The sequence below is a fragment of the Protomyctophum bolini genome, assembly GCF_963924005.1.
Source record: "Protomyctophum bolini genome assembly, chromosome: 3".
NCBI lineage: Eukaryota > Metazoa > Chordata > Actinopteri > Myctophiformes > Myctophidae > Protomyctophum > Protomyctophum bolini.
The window spans coordinates 49,854,342-49,870,634 of NC_137864.1; the positions used below are offsets into that span (position 1 = coordinate 49,854,342).

At 41.9% G+C, this 16,293-nt stretch overlaps 3 protein-coding genes across 3 annotated transcripts; 2 read left to right on the forward strand and 1 right to left on the reverse strand.

The window, feature by feature from the left end:
* Positions 1 to 64: 64 nt before the first annotated feature.
* On the reverse strand, positions 65 to 4,381 carry LOC308311245 (3-mercaptopyruvate sulfurtransferase-like). Its single transcript, XM_080757895.1, has 2 exons — positions 3,753 to 4,381; positions 65 to 941 (listed from the first exon to the last, which is right to left on the reverse strand). Exons 1-2 carry the CDS (start codon positions 4,336 to 4,338, stop codon positions 631 to 633), a joined length of 897 nt encoding a protein of 298 aa, XP_080614021.1. The 5' UTR covers positions 4,339 to 4,381; the 3' UTR covers positions 65 to 630.
* Positions 4,382 to 4,929: 548 nt separating this feature from the next.
* rps19bp1 (ribosomal protein S19 binding protein 1) lies at positions 4,930 to 7,629 on the forward strand. The gene is made up of 4 exons (XM_080760661.1): positions 4,930 to 5,097; positions 5,699 to 5,884; positions 6,141 to 6,241; positions 6,633 to 7,629. Exons 1-4 carry the CDS (start codon positions 5,040 to 5,042, stop codon positions 6,777 to 6,779), a joined length of 492 nt encoding a protein of 163 aa, XP_080616787.1. The 5' UTR covers positions 4,930 to 5,039; the 3' UTR covers positions 6,780 to 7,629.
* Positions 7,630 to 10,032: 2,403 nt separating this feature from the next.
* On the forward strand, positions 10,033 to 14,852 carry atf4a (activating transcription factor 4a). The gene is made up of 4 exons (XM_080759605.1): positions 10,033 to 10,169; positions 11,398 to 11,580; positions 11,867 to 12,151; positions 12,999 to 14,852. The coding sequence occupies exons 2-4, from the start codon at positions 11,529 to 11,531 to the stop codon at positions 13,991 to 13,993; spliced, it is 1,332 nt and encodes a 443-aa protein (XP_080615731.1). The 5' UTR covers positions 10,033 to 10,169; positions 11,398 to 11,528; the 3' UTR covers positions 13,994 to 14,852.
* Positions 14,853 to 16,293: the final 1,441 nt, after the last annotated feature.

Below are 16,293 nucleotides of genomic sequence, written 5' to 3' on the forward strand. Positions count from 1 at the left end.
TAGTTTAGTGAGTGAAAAAAACAATCCTGTGGTATGTTATTCATGATTGAATCGTGAATTTTCAATTCAAACCTTTATTTATTCTCAAAAGACATTGAGGTCACCCTCATTTGCAGTGTCATCGAGATACATCATACAACATTTCAAAGCAATAAACAAAAACAGAACAGAACAGAACAGCAACATTTCCTCATCACGTGATGTAGCATGCGTGTTTAAAAACAGTTGCAGACACTTGGGGGTAAGTCTGCAATCAAATGTTTAAATTGACCGTATGTTTTGGGAGAACAGAACTTTATTTTAAGCTGTAGGTCATTCCACGTGGTTGGGGCACTAAAACAAAAGGCTGTTTTCCCCAACTCTGTGTTTACGTTTTGGACCTTTAGTGTGAGCCAGTGACTGGAGCGTGTCCTACAGGATTCCAATCCAGCAGAGCTTTAATATACCTTCAGTGATGTTTAATTAATATACCTTCAGTGAATGATGCCTTCAGTATTAAATCGTAGTGCCCTTTTCCCAGGACCAGACCATAAGAAAACACATAGATTCATTCAACATAATCCTTAGCTCTTCGACTATTCTGTCTGATTGGTCATCCAATCATGTGTTCATCAGCCAACCGTCATGTTCTCAGACAACCTTTGTGACTTGTTTTCCTCGTCCCTCAGAGATTACGTGCTCAGGTACGGCACGGGTGTACCACTCTGACCACCCGCCATCGTATACTGCCACGTCTGGGTGTCCACACTCATGTGCAGTCAGTGCCACATGACCTGCTGTGACCGCCGAGCCACAGGAGGTGCAGATTGGACGGCTAAGGTCGACCCCCGCCCGGCTAAACAAAGCCTTGAGTTCCTCTTTGGGCAAGAAGTGTCCTGACGGAGACAGGAAGGTGTTGAAGGGCAGGCTGATAGAACCAGGGATGTGGCCAGGTTCTATGTCTGTTGATTCAAACGAGAGAAAGAACAGTCAGCTGCTGTTTTTTTTTTTTGACATTTCACATTTTGTTCAGTTGCAGTATAGTATAGAACCACCCATTTCTCCTTTTTTTAACATAACATAGAAAAATAGTACCACAATTAACTTAACAGACATTGCGTTAAACAAACAAAAGAAAGAAAGACACACCACCGTTTTCATAAGATTGTAAATTCCAGGTTACGTGACGTCATACTGTTCAATAAGGTAGGCCTACAGCTCTGTCTAGAGGGGTCAACTGCATCCAAGACTGGAGACTGGCAGGGTTATTAAAGTTAAATAAAACTAAAGCACTGTTCACATGTACAGTACATTGCTTTTTCAGACGTTCGGGCCTTTCATCTACATGCAAATGCACATTTGCATTGGTATTTCTGTCTGCCAAGTCATAGTGTATCTTGCACATATACACATTTCACTTTCCACATATCTAGTAAATGTTAGCATGATGTGTGTCATACCAGCACTCATCATGATCCATGGGTGACCATGAAACTCCATGTGGCTGCGGTTTGAACTTTGAACTGCCTGTTGTCAGAGAACAGCAGCAGGGCATTTAGACCCCCTGGGCCCAAGCTCCCTAGGTGTGATGTGTGGCACCTTTTTAAGTTAAGAATGGCCATGTGACAGCTGTTTCAATTCATGACAACAGAAGCAGACACTTCAAGATACAGGCTGACTTAGAAGAAGATGGGCAGCTGCAGTCAACTCAGAATTAACACATTGGTGAAATGTTACTGACAATGCTTTAGTTTCAAGGCATGAATCGGATTGAATGTAAGGCAAACAAATACACAATGATGCATTACATACAGTCTATAAATCTTGCCAGTTGACACCATACTGTACAGATGCCACAGCCACATGTCTCTGGTTATACTGGTAGTGATGGTGAACTATAACAAGGCTACATAAAGGGAGAGAGCTCAGACCATGCTATGTTCTAGGAATCTAGCCAATTGTGATGGAAACTAACTAACTAATGCATTGGTAAAAAATGTGGAATGCCCTTCCAACAAAGATCAAAAAGTTTGACGCTCCTTCAAAACTGCCATAAAAGAGCACCTGTCTGCAATTTGTGAAGAGTCCTAGAAAAGCCCTATAAGCCAACAACACCAAAAAGGATGGTACCCCACACGCTACCACCTGTCCCCGTCCCCCATTGTTCACTTATATACAGTATGTTCATTGCTACTAGTGTTGATTATGACTACTTGTTTATAATTGCATGTTTTTAAATGTTTAAAAGGTTTTTATAAACCGTACCGCTGTACAATCTGTCAACTGTTAACAAAGTATTCAATCAATCAATCAATCAAAGTAAATGGGAGCCAGGTGGACAAGCGTATCATTAAATACTCATTTTGAATTATTGCACGCAACCTTGGTCAAATAATCGGTTCTTTTGTTTTTCGATGGCACACTACTATGTACACAAGTATGTATTAATTCTGTGTTGTTTTTGTTTTTTTTAACTCAACAGTGAATCAAGCGCCTGCATGATAATATGTAACCTGTAAAAACAAAGTTGTAACAGCTGCCATAATAGGTACTTTGAACCCACATAGTATGTGTTTATGTACTTAACAGCATAGGCTGTATAGCTGTCGATGTGATACTGTTTAACACGTAACAGTAGCAGTAGGTATACCGGTGCTTGTTATTACCATAAATATAAGACAAACCTTGCTTTCACCTTGAATTCAACCTTTTAACCTTTTCAAAAACGGGATATTTATTCTGGAACATTTGCAAGATATTTGTATGGGAAACGTGCAGAGTTCTATAGAAAATAAAGGGGGGATACATTATTTCTGAGTCTTTGGGATGAGATAAGACCCTTATCTACATTGTACTGACTACTGCCTGTAAAGATCAACAAGTCACACCCAAAAGAACACTGAGTTAAAATATATGTGAATTCAGCTCACTTAATTTGAACTCCCATGCTATACTACTGTCCTTGATAGTGTGGGTGTGAGAGAGATAGTATGTATGTACTACGTGCACTACGTGCATGTACAGTACGTGTGGAGTGTTTGTGTTCAAATGAGCTTGCACTTCAATGACTGTGCAAAAGGCAACGGTGCGTGCTTGTCTTATGTGTTTGTATTCCTCTGGTTTACGTGTTTGCCCAGGGTAAACCGTCATCGATCTGCCTACAACAACAACAACATGTAAGGAAGTCAAACCAATAAGAGTTTGCCTTTCTGTTTGATTATTACAGCAATGTGTCTGTTACCTCGATGTAACCTCTCCTAATCAGGTCATTGATCAGCTTCAGTCTAAGCAGCATGCAGTAAAATGGGTAGCTCTCAGTTTTGTAGATACATTGTTGTGTTCAAAGTTTAACTTAATAATAAGCTAAATTAATATCCAGTTACACATCAAATGTCCACACCACCGTGTGTCCATGGCAAGACTTGTCCATGTCATTTGAGAAAATGAAAATAATAATTATATATGAAGAAGTATATCTGGGAGTTATACATTCAGAATAAGTGTTTTGTAAAACCATGCTATTATGATTACTGTCTGTTTGATATCATATTATTATGGTCAACTTCCACTAAAGAGGAAATCATCTAACTACCGGTAGTAATGTAACCAAGTCACAACAACACATGCAAACCACTTTTTCCACTTCATATTAGAACAGTATGATGATGATAATGATGATGACGCAGCGCTCCATCATCTTCATCTTCATCATCATCACAGTAATCAGCTCCATCATCATCAGACGCGTTCATTCTTAATTTTCTTATACTCACTATCTCTGGGTTCGGGATCTACACCTCGGAACCTGCCTGATGGTCTTGCGTCCACCAACTGAAACTTCTTCGTTTCCACATTGTCCAGGATATCCTCATAGGTCTTGATCCAAGAACGGTTCAACGAGGTGTTGAAGTTGAACTCGGTTGGCGTGGGTCTGACGTACTGGTCGCTTACTGGCAGACCCTCCCGTTCCCAGTTTCTGAGTCCCCCGTCCAGCAACGAAACGGACCTGTGTCCGAACACCCGGAACATCCACCACACCCGGGGCGCAGCGAACGCGCCGAATTTGCTCGCGTCGTACACCACGACGTGCGTGTCGTTTTCAATACCCAAATTACCGACATAATCGGCAAAAACGTTCTCGGGTGGCAGCATGTGGTCATACGGAGACGTTTGATCACAGCACTGGTCTATATCAAAGAATGCTGCACCTGGGATGTGCCTCTTTTTGAACTCGCCCTTGGCTTTGCGCTGTAGTTTGGGCAGATACCACGAAGTGTCCAAGACGCGCATTTTCCCATGTCCCTTAATAGCTTCAGAGAGCCACTTTGCGGCGACGATGGATCTTGTTTGAAGCGTCATGGTCAACTGACGAGGTAGGAAGGCGCTTAGCCCTATTGAAATGTAGTCTCTGATGGTAGCAGGAAAAGTGGAGGAGATGATGCCACAGTCCACTAGCTCCAGCAGTGAGTGAGGTGGTCACTGGTCAGGTGGAGAGAGAGCGCGCCACATGCCAAGTCACTTCAATGGGGGCGTTGCCAACCTAAAGCCAACATAGGAAAGGGCAGTGACTTATAATGCATAATGTTATGTTATGTGTTCTGAAGCCTTTGATGATGTTGTTTTTTACAAACCTCAAGCAACTGTTCTGGAGTGGCAGCACTGGCAGGCAATGAAAGTGACAGCTGCTGTCACTTGACCACAAGACAGACACAGCCAGTTGGTCTTATAATCTTTAATAATTATATTTGGGGTGATTTTGATAATAATATTATACCTAATCATATTACAATTAGTTAAAAAAAAAGTAATCTGAGATCATATTCATAATTTCATTTGGTTCAAAGACCTCCGGATGGATCTCGGTGGAACCAGAGTGGAACCATAGTGGAACTGTGTGTTGGGCAATGTTTAGTATCCGGTTTGTTTCAATGATGCACCGCTCACCGGATGTTGATGGACTCTCGTGCTAGGAAAAACATGTGTGAAAGAAGCTGAATTAAAGTTGTAATTAAATGATATACATTATATTCCCACTTAACAGTAGTAAATAATATAGCAAAATGTCGGCATCAATGATAAGACGAGGACTGGAATTGCTAAGCGATGACATAAAAAAAGGTACCGGTATTAAATCATTTTTCTCTAGGCAAAATGTGTTAGCTTAGCTTAGAATTATTCTCTTTCAATCTGCCGAGCTTTTGTTTCATAAAAATCCACGTAGACATGTTATGAGCTACTTTCTGTCAAGAAATTCTGTGCAGGTGATTCTTTTTCTATGTGTTGGAGTTTGGAAGCACTCGTTGAAGTCACTGAACGGCCCTGCTTCGAATTTGCACATAATGCAGGAGGCAGTAGCGCGACCCATTCATAAAAACGAGTGATTCCAAACTCCAACACTTAGAAAATAATAATAACCTGCACAGAGTTTTATGAAACTAAAGCTTGGCAGATTGAAAGAGGATAATTCAAGCTTGGCCTAGAGCTGCAATGTTGGTGAGTTTAACGTTGTTTAATACAAGCAGATCACAAACTCAAATTGGATGAATGAGGAGTCAATGGAGGGTATTGCAACTCTATTTGCAGTGACAAATATATCACCGTCCACCACTGTGCCAAACGAGCGCCCTGGATTCTAGCTTTAAAACTTGAAATTATGTGGGTATTATTTTTTGTTTTTGAGAGAAACAATACAAATCTCCCTCTTACTTTTCCTATCCAGATATCAGCAAGAGTAAGAAAAGTAATGCTAAGAAGCATCTACAGACTCCCAATAAGACGCGTGCCATGAAGCTGGTCAGCACCAACCGACACGGTGTCACAAAGCAGGTAAAACGGCTGCAAGGTCGTCTGGGTCCGGGAAAGAGCAAAGCTACTGTTAAAGACAAGAGAACCAAGTCTGCTGTAGGTAAGTGACATCATAAAGTTATTTTACCATTTTGATTCTATATAATTGGTTGGTAGTCGGGCTTGTATTTCTGGCCTCTTTAGACCATATGAGTCAAATTCATCCCTGGACTTTTAACCCAGCGACCCAATTCTGTGCATGTTACTTATAACATTTGATGGAAATAGTAGAACTAGATTTGTTGTAAAGGGAGATATTTAGTGTAGAGGGAGAAAATGGAGAGGAAATAATAGACCTTTTTTTTTCTTTCACGCAGAGGAGTTCAGGAAGCACCAGACAAAGAGCCATTTGAGTGCAAACCTAAAGTACTTCCTGGGAACTGGTAGCATTAAAGCAAGAGATTCTGACACCATGAAGGTAAGGATTGGGGCGGCTAGTGTCCACTCGGCAGTGTCGGCAGACCCCAGCTTTCTGAATTGCAACTGTACTGTAATCTTGTATTAGGTCATCACTAGTAGGAATATTACATTGCCTATACATAACTTCTGTATTATGGCAATTTATTTTTCATGAATGCATACTCGGTCTCTCATATGAATGCAATATTTCAGGAACTGATTAGATTTTGTTGATCAAAGGTTAAGATCACTGTAACCTTTTCTGCATATAGTATAGAGTACTTTGAGGCCAGTCTGGAGCCATGTGGAATTTATAAATTATAATCTTCATATTTGGGCTTAAAAAAAAAAGATTGAATAGTTTGATTTACTGTTGCACCCCCTAATACTTGGTCTCTGTCATCACTTAGATCCTGAATCACAACTCTGGAAGGCAGTCCAGGAACCGTCCAGACGCTTCCACCAAGGCACCAGAGCCAAAGTCCTTGTTCACAGAGGAGCAGTTTCAACAGTTCCAAAAGGAATACTTTGGCAGAACTGTGGAGGATGAGAAATAATAAGATGTCCTCAGTGGTATTAAATGCCCATTGGAGATTCTGCTCTGTGAGAACAAGTAGTTCAAAGTTGTCAAAGTCGGGCTTTGGACCAGACTGTATATATTTTATTTTCTTTTAGGCTGCTGTTTGGACCACAGAACTCGTGAGACATTCGTTAGAAATTGCATAGCTACATGTATCAGGTGATGGATATTCTGTTCCTGGTGGTGTCGGTTTACTACTTTCATTTATTTGAAAGGACACAATATTATGCATTGCAGTACCCATAGCATTGAAGTGATGGTGATTTCACTCTCTTTGTGCTCACATTATTCACATATTCTTTACTTTTTAGCCACAAGAAAATGTTAGATTTGAAAGTTATGGCTTACACATCCTCCAGTTTGTTTCACTGAAAGAAATGACATGAAAAACATTACAATACCAAACAGAATGACCATTACCTTTCTAAAAGACCAAGAAGAGAGGAGAAGAAACACTTGTTGCTTTTTGTGTTTTTGATCATTTTCTCCCTTTTGTCAAAATGACATTCACTGTAAGGGACAAAATTGTAATAAAGATGTATACAGACTAATTGTTAACAAAGGTCTCGGGTCATTCAGGATTGTTTATTTTCTTCAAAATAACGATCCTTTAAATGTGTACACTAACTATTGTTTTAATACATTTTCTTTAATAGGATAGGCATGGGGAAAGGAACTGGTTGGAATAACGTGTTCCTTCCACGCGCTACGTCCAACCAGGGAAACTCCCCCCTGTCAGGTGTAAAGGAGCAACTTGGACACTCGGCATGAAGGAAGCATGAGTTCAAGTCCGTTTATCTCCCCATATCCCCCATATATGGGGACTAGGTTGGTGGAGGGTGTGTAGAGCCCAGGATCACATTAGATGATTGACACAGGGGTGAAAAATGGTTTACAAAATCGTGTGATAAAAAATATATATATAAAAAAAAGGATAGGCATCTGAACTGCTCAGTGTATTCTTGAATATATGGTCACGCTATAGACAAGCACCTTAAAACAATATGCGGAGCTGGTGTGTTTCCTCTGATTTCATTGGCTGTGGGGTCTCAGCTACAGTCAACAGGAGATATACAGTATACACCACACAAAAATAGGTCAGGGGTCAACCTATCTGCAGCTAAACCACTAGATTGATCAGTGCCAACATTCTTTTGAACACTGCCAATATGACAAGGAAATAAGTATCCAATATTTTTCACATGTAACTATAATTCCCCTGGCCTGAACAGTGTATGGTGTATTGTATTGTAATCAGAAGTCATTCTCTGCCCACTCTAAATCCCCTGCTACTTGACCTCTGCTGGCATCTCCAACTTTGGTTCTGAACTTATGCAAGTTCAGATATGCTATATAAATTACATACTACTAGTAGTCCATATCTAGACACCATTTCTGTTGCTTTGGGTATCCAACACAGGTCATTGCCACCTGTGGTTTGGGTCGGAGGAACATGGTTTTCTCTCATTGACAATGACACCACAAGACATGAACAATCCTTTAGTTTATGATAACATTTCTTCTGCAGTGTCCAACTATTGCTATTCTCAGATTTTCTCCAAAGGGAATGTCAGGAGAGAGTGTACACGCCACGGCAATTAATTACACTTTAAAGAAATACAGCCACAGTGCTCATAAAGAGAACTGTTATTTTGGCCCCCTCAAAATATACTCTGCTGCTACTATTTATGGGTCTTGTAACAGAAGGTGGCATCCAGAATTTTGGCGTTGCTGTCTTTGGGTTTATTTATTTAACAGGGACAATGCACATTCATCGACACGTCAGTTTTCACATCCATGCAAATGGGCTAGAGTTAACCAGAAGCTAAATTCCATCTGTAGTCCCTGAGCAGGCTTTTAAAAGTGGTAATAAAACTATCCATACAAAAACTAACCACGATACAATACCAAAAAACATGTAAACAAGGTACAGGGGACATTGACAGTGAAAATGTGAGAAGTGACACCAGTGACAAATGGAGCTGAGATTATATGTTACTCATGATTGTAAATTTGGTTGGCTTTAAGCCATCTCTTAAGGTTAAATTTGAAGGTAAAATATTTGGAGGTCTCTTACTTCTGTAGGGAGACTGTTCCAGTGATCTGATGGGAGGAGGCTCTAACAGAGAAGACTATACTATGTTTTACATTATGGCTTGTTTCCACTGGGGTCACTTTGTACTAGTCAATTCATCGAAAAATAATGGATATTAAATAATAGACCATTATTCTGTCCATATTGTATTGGCAACTGGATGGATGGATTGTTAGAAGCAAAAAAGTTAAATGTGTATCAGTAATAGGGAATATTAGGCTGTAAAGTGTAACTATATTGAAATACGGTTACTTTAATACCAAGTCAACCAAGTCCAAGACCAAGACATGTCTTGCTAAAGAATATTTCTGATCATATTCCGTGACTTTAACGGTATGATTTTTTTAAATGCATTAAAACGCAAAGTTGAGGTTTTAATGTTACCTCAGCAAAGACCTGAGCGGTAGGCTATTAAGGAACTCTGAACAGAACCTTTTTCCGTCACCAGAGAGCAGTCTTGACTAACCTGTAACGTCAAACTTGCGTCAAACCCATAATTATGATCAAACCTCGATGTCTCTTTTTAGCTCTCTGAGCTATTCGCTTTTATTTAAATAAAGTAAAATGGAAAGATGTCAGCCCAAAGCCTGGTGTTTTTATAAACTTTAACTGGATTATCATTACCAATTAAATGCAATAGGCCAACGATATACGATTATATGATATTCATTGCGTGTGTGTGTGTGTGTGTGTGTGTGTGTGTGTGTGTGAGAGAGAACATTGGATCGTTTTGTGACGTGTTAGACTCCAACACGTCACAAAAGGATCCAATGTTTACATTTTGCATTTGACCTACATAACTGGCATGGTGTTTGGTGTACACTGTACAGTGTGCTTCGTGCGAACTACTCCCTTCCATAGCTCCCTCCCCAAGGAAGAACAATTTTTTGCAACTATACTTTCTAACCAATCAGAGATAAGACAACGCGGAGTGATTTTGGGGTGTGCGTGTTTTATGGGTCAGTGCAGTCCGCTTGACGGAATGCTCATTGAGTGAGCATGTAGCTACCGCTCTCCTTGAGTGCCAACTTCACAAATGCAGCATGCCTCAAATGTGACAAGGCGGAAGGATACACATGTCGGTGATGTGGTCATATATATGCAGTCATGTGACTCGCCCACTAGTGCATTCTCTGTTTTCATCACACTAGAAGAGGTTGTATTTGTTTTGAGTGTGAAGCTCAAAATGGCAGTGTAATCGCGGCTAATCGTGCAGCGGCAATAACCTCGCAGTGCAACGGCTTGCGCACTGGCTCTTTCAGGCAAAATGGCGTAAGTACAAGTTAATTTTGTGATTAGTTTAGTTAACAAATCGTGCCGGGCCGAGCGTTAACTTGTTATTACATCTAACGACGTACAACAAAGAGTTGGTTGTAATTATGCACTGCACGGGCCGTGTGGTGTGGGTATGTCGCATTGTGGTAAAGGGACGTGTTTGCGCTTTGGTGGTGGTGGCTGGGGTAGTTTTAACGTTACTTAACCTGAAATCGTCTAGTAGTCGTTTGTTTATTTATATAATTCCCTAATAGTACGGTAACGCGCATCGAATTCGAAGATCTTCAAGCTCACAACGCGTCGCGGTGCAACGCGTTGAGAGCTTGTAGATCGGTTGTTTTCCCACGCGCTACACCGTTTTACGGCGAAATCTGACACCCGGCGTCTGGTCCGCCTGGTGGTCACGGATCGAGAAAGACAGCTGGTTGAAGGGACATCACATGGTGTGATGTGTCCCCTCACTGTCTCATTGGAGGCATACAAATGCCACAGTAAAATGTGTTGTAAATGATATGTCTGGTGCAACAGAGAATTAATAAAATATTTAAAATATGAAGCGTGAAGTTCATATTCAGTGTTGACAACGTGGCATTCAAAATGGCGCGTAATGTCCCGGCTCAGCGGCGGGTTTGCCTCCCTCCCACTCACACCATGACAGATGGCTCTGTGTTGTGGAAATGGCGGTTGCCCCCTCCGGCCTGTCTCCATGGTGAGTCATTGGGGAGGCGGAGTTACCGACCAAACCATGACCAAATTAGGAAATGTTATGCCCCGGTGGAGGCGGAGTGTTTCCCATCAACGCCTTTCCATTGAAGGGATCAGATGGAAATAGCCTCACTAAACTCACACGAATAACTAGTCATGGGGAAAGTAGGCTACACACAGGCATACCGTTCACACTTCATGCTTAGTGTTGTCACATTAATGTGTGTCAGTGGAATGTGAGTCATGTAAACCAGATAACAAATGCACAAGATTATCTTATGACTATATCTTGTGAAACCTGTGGCACTAGATTCAATTTTAGTAACACGTTAAGGTTTTTCACTGTATTGATAAAATGTCATATTTGTGTTTTTGCGCTATTGATAACGTATAGACGTGTTCTATCCCTTAAATCTCATTGTCCATGTATAAAGTAAACATGTAGGTTAATATAATAATGTGCCTTAATTTTTCATCATGATTGACCTGCCTTCCACCTTATCCACTCTTTTCCATTCAGGTCTCTCCCGGAAACCACCATCAGCTTTGCTGCCGTCGACAGCAGGACCGGACCAGTCGACTTGATAACGTCGTCGGACACTCCCTTGTTTTTATTGACTCGTTCACAACGACCACTGACCAGCAGCAGCCATGACTCTGAGCTCCCAACTAGCTTTGGAGGACGTGGGGGCCCTGTTCTTAGGTTGGTATTCAACGTGAAATGTCCAGCACAAACACCACACATAAAATATGCATAGTGGCATCATGTAAGAAAGAAAAAAATCTAGTCATTAGGTGAACTATGTCAATCCGATTTTTTAATCTGGAAATCAGTTGTTCATTTTATTTGGGTTGTGATCAAAACCATTAAAACGAAGTACAATGGCTGTAGGCCATTATGAATTAAATTGTCAAAGGAGCATGACATCTTGGGGGTGGGGCTTGATGTCTTTAGTCCATCTTCCAAACTGTAATTTGTTCCGCCACAGGGCCCTCATTTCTGATGGCTGACCCCATGGGGCCCCTTCTGGACCAAGATGAAGAGGAAGCTCTCTCTCCCCCCTCCTTCATAGAAGGGAGGGCGGCATCTTCGCCTTCCCACTCTTTTTCCTCCTATGCCTCCTCCCCTGTCTCTTTTTCCTCCCCACCACCATCTCCCCCTCCCACCTATCCCTTGTTCGTGGGAACCAAGGCCAGGGAGGACTCCCTGTCCTTCCCCTGGTTTGGTGCCAGTGACCTGCTCGATGCTGACGTCAGAGCAGACAATGGCAAAGGTGAGAGTTTATATATTTTCACATATTAAAATGTAGCGGAGAGAACATCAGGAAAGTAGAAACAAGGTAGCACATACACTTTTTTAATGTTAAATCAAGTGTTTTGTCAATTTAGTAATGAGGGGGGACGGAACCATTAAAAAGGCACACTCACACTGCTCTTTGAAAGGCATTTAAATTTATGGTAATTACTTGCAGGCTAGGGTTTGGTCTCAAAGAACACGCCACGATGCACAATCATTTGCCACGTGTAGTAATAAAGGTCTTGAGGCATAGACATTTTAAACCGTTTCCCAGCATTTCAGGTTAGACGACTGATGTGGGTGTTTGGTGATTCTGTGGTTTACCCTGGCATGATGATTTTACACATGGGAGCCACACCTCAAATTACAATGATGGAACATACTAGTTCAGACAGGTTCTGTAAAATGTGTTAATCTCTCACAATTCCCCGGGGGGCTTCTTGTTTTCTGAACTATCTTCGTTCATCAGTGTTGGACCTTTTTATATAAGCAGTAGCTCAACTGTACAACACAAAGCCAAAGGCTTTCCGGCACCCTAGATATACGATCTGAATAGTTTTGTAGGTCTTCTGAGAAATACTCAAAACAATAACTAGTACCTGAAATCTTATATTCTGTGTTTGAGGTTAGTTATTCAATAACGAGTAAGAAAAATATGATACTATTCATATCCGAGTAGTCATCACGGTACATGATATTCATCTCCGGTTTATCCCTGTAGCATGTGACTCCACACGGTACATGATATTCATCCGGTTTATCCCTGTAGCATGTGACTCCAACTACAGTAAGTAATGTTCTGTGTTGCCTCTCTTTGTCATCAGAGGATGCGTTCACAGGCATGGACTGGATGACAGAGAAAATTGATCTGAGCGACTTTGACTTGGATTCTCTCATCGGCTCCTGTGCCTCAGATGGGCCCGCCAGCTCTCCCGAGGAACTCCTGGCTTCCCTCAACTCCCACATGGATCTGGAAATGGACACCTTTGATACATCCATCCCTGCCACACATGATGGTCTGTCACTGCCCGACCTCCCCTTGGAGTTCCCTCACGCTGTTGCAGCTGAGGTAGAGCAGCAAGAGGTGGCTCCCGAGCAAGAAGTTGTTGTGAAGTCAGAGCCCTCCTCACAGACTCCCCCTCAGTCTCCCCACTCTCTTGTCTACACGTTGGACTTGGAGCTGGGGAGTGAAGTGGATGTCTTGGAAGCAGGGAAGGCCACCTCAACCATCGCTGTCATCCCAGATCCTAGTGGAAATGTTCAGACCGCCACTCCCATTGTGATCGCACTCCCCACAACCACCCACTTTGTGCTGGTCCTCACCCCTAAAGATGAATCCACCCACGTCCCTCCCCCCGAGTCGGTGAACATAACCTCTCCCGCATCCAATGATTGCGACAGTGACTCTGGCATCGAGTCTATACCCAGTTCACCTCCACAGATCCCTTCTCCTCCTCCGAATTCTTCCGCATCTCCCTCAGCAGCCGGTTCTTCCAGAACCAAGCCCTACTCCAAGCCGGAGCCCACCACCCCCAATCCCAAAGCCCCACGAGTCAAGTCTGTGTCTGGTGCGCCCAAGGTGGTGGAGAAAAAAATTAAGAAGATGGAGCAGAACAAGACAGCGGCCACTCGCTACCGGCAAAAGAAGCGGGTGGAACAGGAAGTGCTGGTTTCAGAGTGCACTGTGCTGGAGAAGAAGAACGACGTGCTGCGCGATAAGGCAGAGTCCATCAGCCGAGAGATCCAGTATCTCACAGACCTGATGGAGGAAGTCCGCAATGCCAAGCACCGTCGCAGCAAGGCCAGCACAGTGGCCTAGTCATGGATGAAGCGGTCACATTTCTGCTCCCATTCTAGAATATCCTAGCAAATAACTCCATGTAGTTGTAGTTTATACTATTTAGGGGTTAAGTTTGATTATGCTTAGTTGTGCACGGGTGTTGATCACCGAAAATGGCAACAAGCTCACAACACGTCACATTGCGACACCCGTGGGTAACTAAGTGTAATTTAGGCTTGAGTTGGGCTGCAGTCATGTATGGTAGTATGCTAGTGTGGGTGATTGAAACTTTCGAGTGGCCAGAAAATGATGTGGGGAGAGATTAATGATGAAAGAACAGGAAGGTTGATGAGATTACTACTTATGTAGAGAACGGGGAGGACTGAGAGGTCGTTAGTGGAAGCATCGGTACATGCTGGTCTCTCAGTCTCTTGTTCCCTGTACGCACTGACACTGTCGTATAACATCTTGCACTAACAGGTAGCGTTTGTAATAGTTTGTAGGCTAGGCATGTGAAAAATGAGTTTACTGAATGACTATACTCCCCCAGACCGATCTGTGGCCAGACTCCACCTCACCAAATTGCAACATACGGTAATTCAAAGAAGTGACCACCCTATTACCCTTTCAACTCCCTTTTACCTCTTCTCATTCTAATTTCATAATTTCCTCTGAGCTTAAGTCCAGAAAGGGGCCTCATTTATTTAAGAATTTGTTACACTGAACTTGTTTTGGCAAATTTTGTTTGTACATAGTTCCTCCTGCTTTCTGATTGTGGTTTTTATTTAATGCTGGATAACGCTTTAATGTCGTAGTTAACCACTTTCTTAGTTCAAGTGTTTGGCTTGTATAATGCTTTGCGTCTGTTTTTCTATTAAATATCTATACTAAGGTGAAAGCTTGTATACTTTATTACTGAGTTTATCTAATTGACACATGATGAAATCCACTAATAGAGTTATTGCAGTTTCCATGCGGAACAACATCACTGCAGTACACAGGAATTTTATAGAGTAGTTCTCACTATAGTACAAATATTTGTAGCCTGGTATTTGGATAGGTCAAGGCATGTCAGTAGCTTCTGCTTCTAATTTACACTGTAATTCTAGCACTAGTCATTTTAAACAAATTGGTACGGGAAAACGTTTTTAGATTATAGTACAGGTCTTCTGGTTCCTCATAGGAAACATGTAAAACTGGTTGACAGTTAAACTGTCCGTGACTTCCGGGTAAAACCCCAACCCAGCCAGTTTTGTCAAAGAGGAAGAAGAGACGGCTCCGTAAACGTCCTTTGTGCTAGGTCTTTTTATCTCTTTTTTTTATTATCTAACCAGACAGCCCGTAAGGTCCTGGTGTTAGGAGCTCCGCCTTCTGTTTTTATCTCAAACCAGATGGCTCATAATAAACGTCTTGGCGCTCGCCTCGGTCCATTTTCTGTTTTGTCTAAAACCAGACATCCCATAATAAACGCCCTGGTGCTAGGTCCCTTTTCTGTTTAGTGTGTGTGTGTGTGTGAACTGTGAACCAGGTGTGTGTTGGAGAGGGGGGTGGGAACCAGAGAAAACATTGAGTCTGCCAGGGTCTACTCTACTCTACAGTATGTATGTTAGATGTCTGAGGAGAGAGCTGAGTGGGTTGGGTTTCTGGTGAGAGAAGTATTAGTGGGATAGTTTGTGTGTAGTTGGTGTCGGCTAAATACTGTCGAGCAGCGGTGTAAATGTATCCTCAGCAGTAAAAGACTAACTGGATGTGTACGCAAAACACACAAGCTCCTACAGACGGTCAAATTCCAGAGTAGTGAGGCCCTCCAAATGCTGAACGGATAGATAAGAATAGCTGCCCAAGCTATTGACAAAAGTGATAGTATTTGAATAACTGCTTTCTAAATAGTACTAGTAGTAGTACTAATTATGGAGATTTTTCTGGTGGATTAAATGTATCTGTAGTAACAGTAAGAAATATAGGTAGGACATGGGAGTGAAACGAGGGCCAGTCTTATAAAGTTATTATAACCAAGGCCTTCTGTCTTTTGTGATAAGTAGAACCATGTGATAAGCACACAGGCCTACAATGTGAACTCCTGCAGTATTCAGTTAACTCAGAACATGTACAGTACAAGTAACCAAAAGGAGCGTCCCATTTGGTTACACTTGTAAACACTCAGTTACAAATGAATGAATTAACACTGAGGATTTCACTGTACTGTGTGCACTGCACTGTAGAGTCAGCAAAATGTATTAATTAATTTCCATTTCCCAATTACATTTAGTCCATTCAGAATTCTTTATATACTATCTACAATAGTATTTATTATTATTATTTATTTATTTATTTTAACT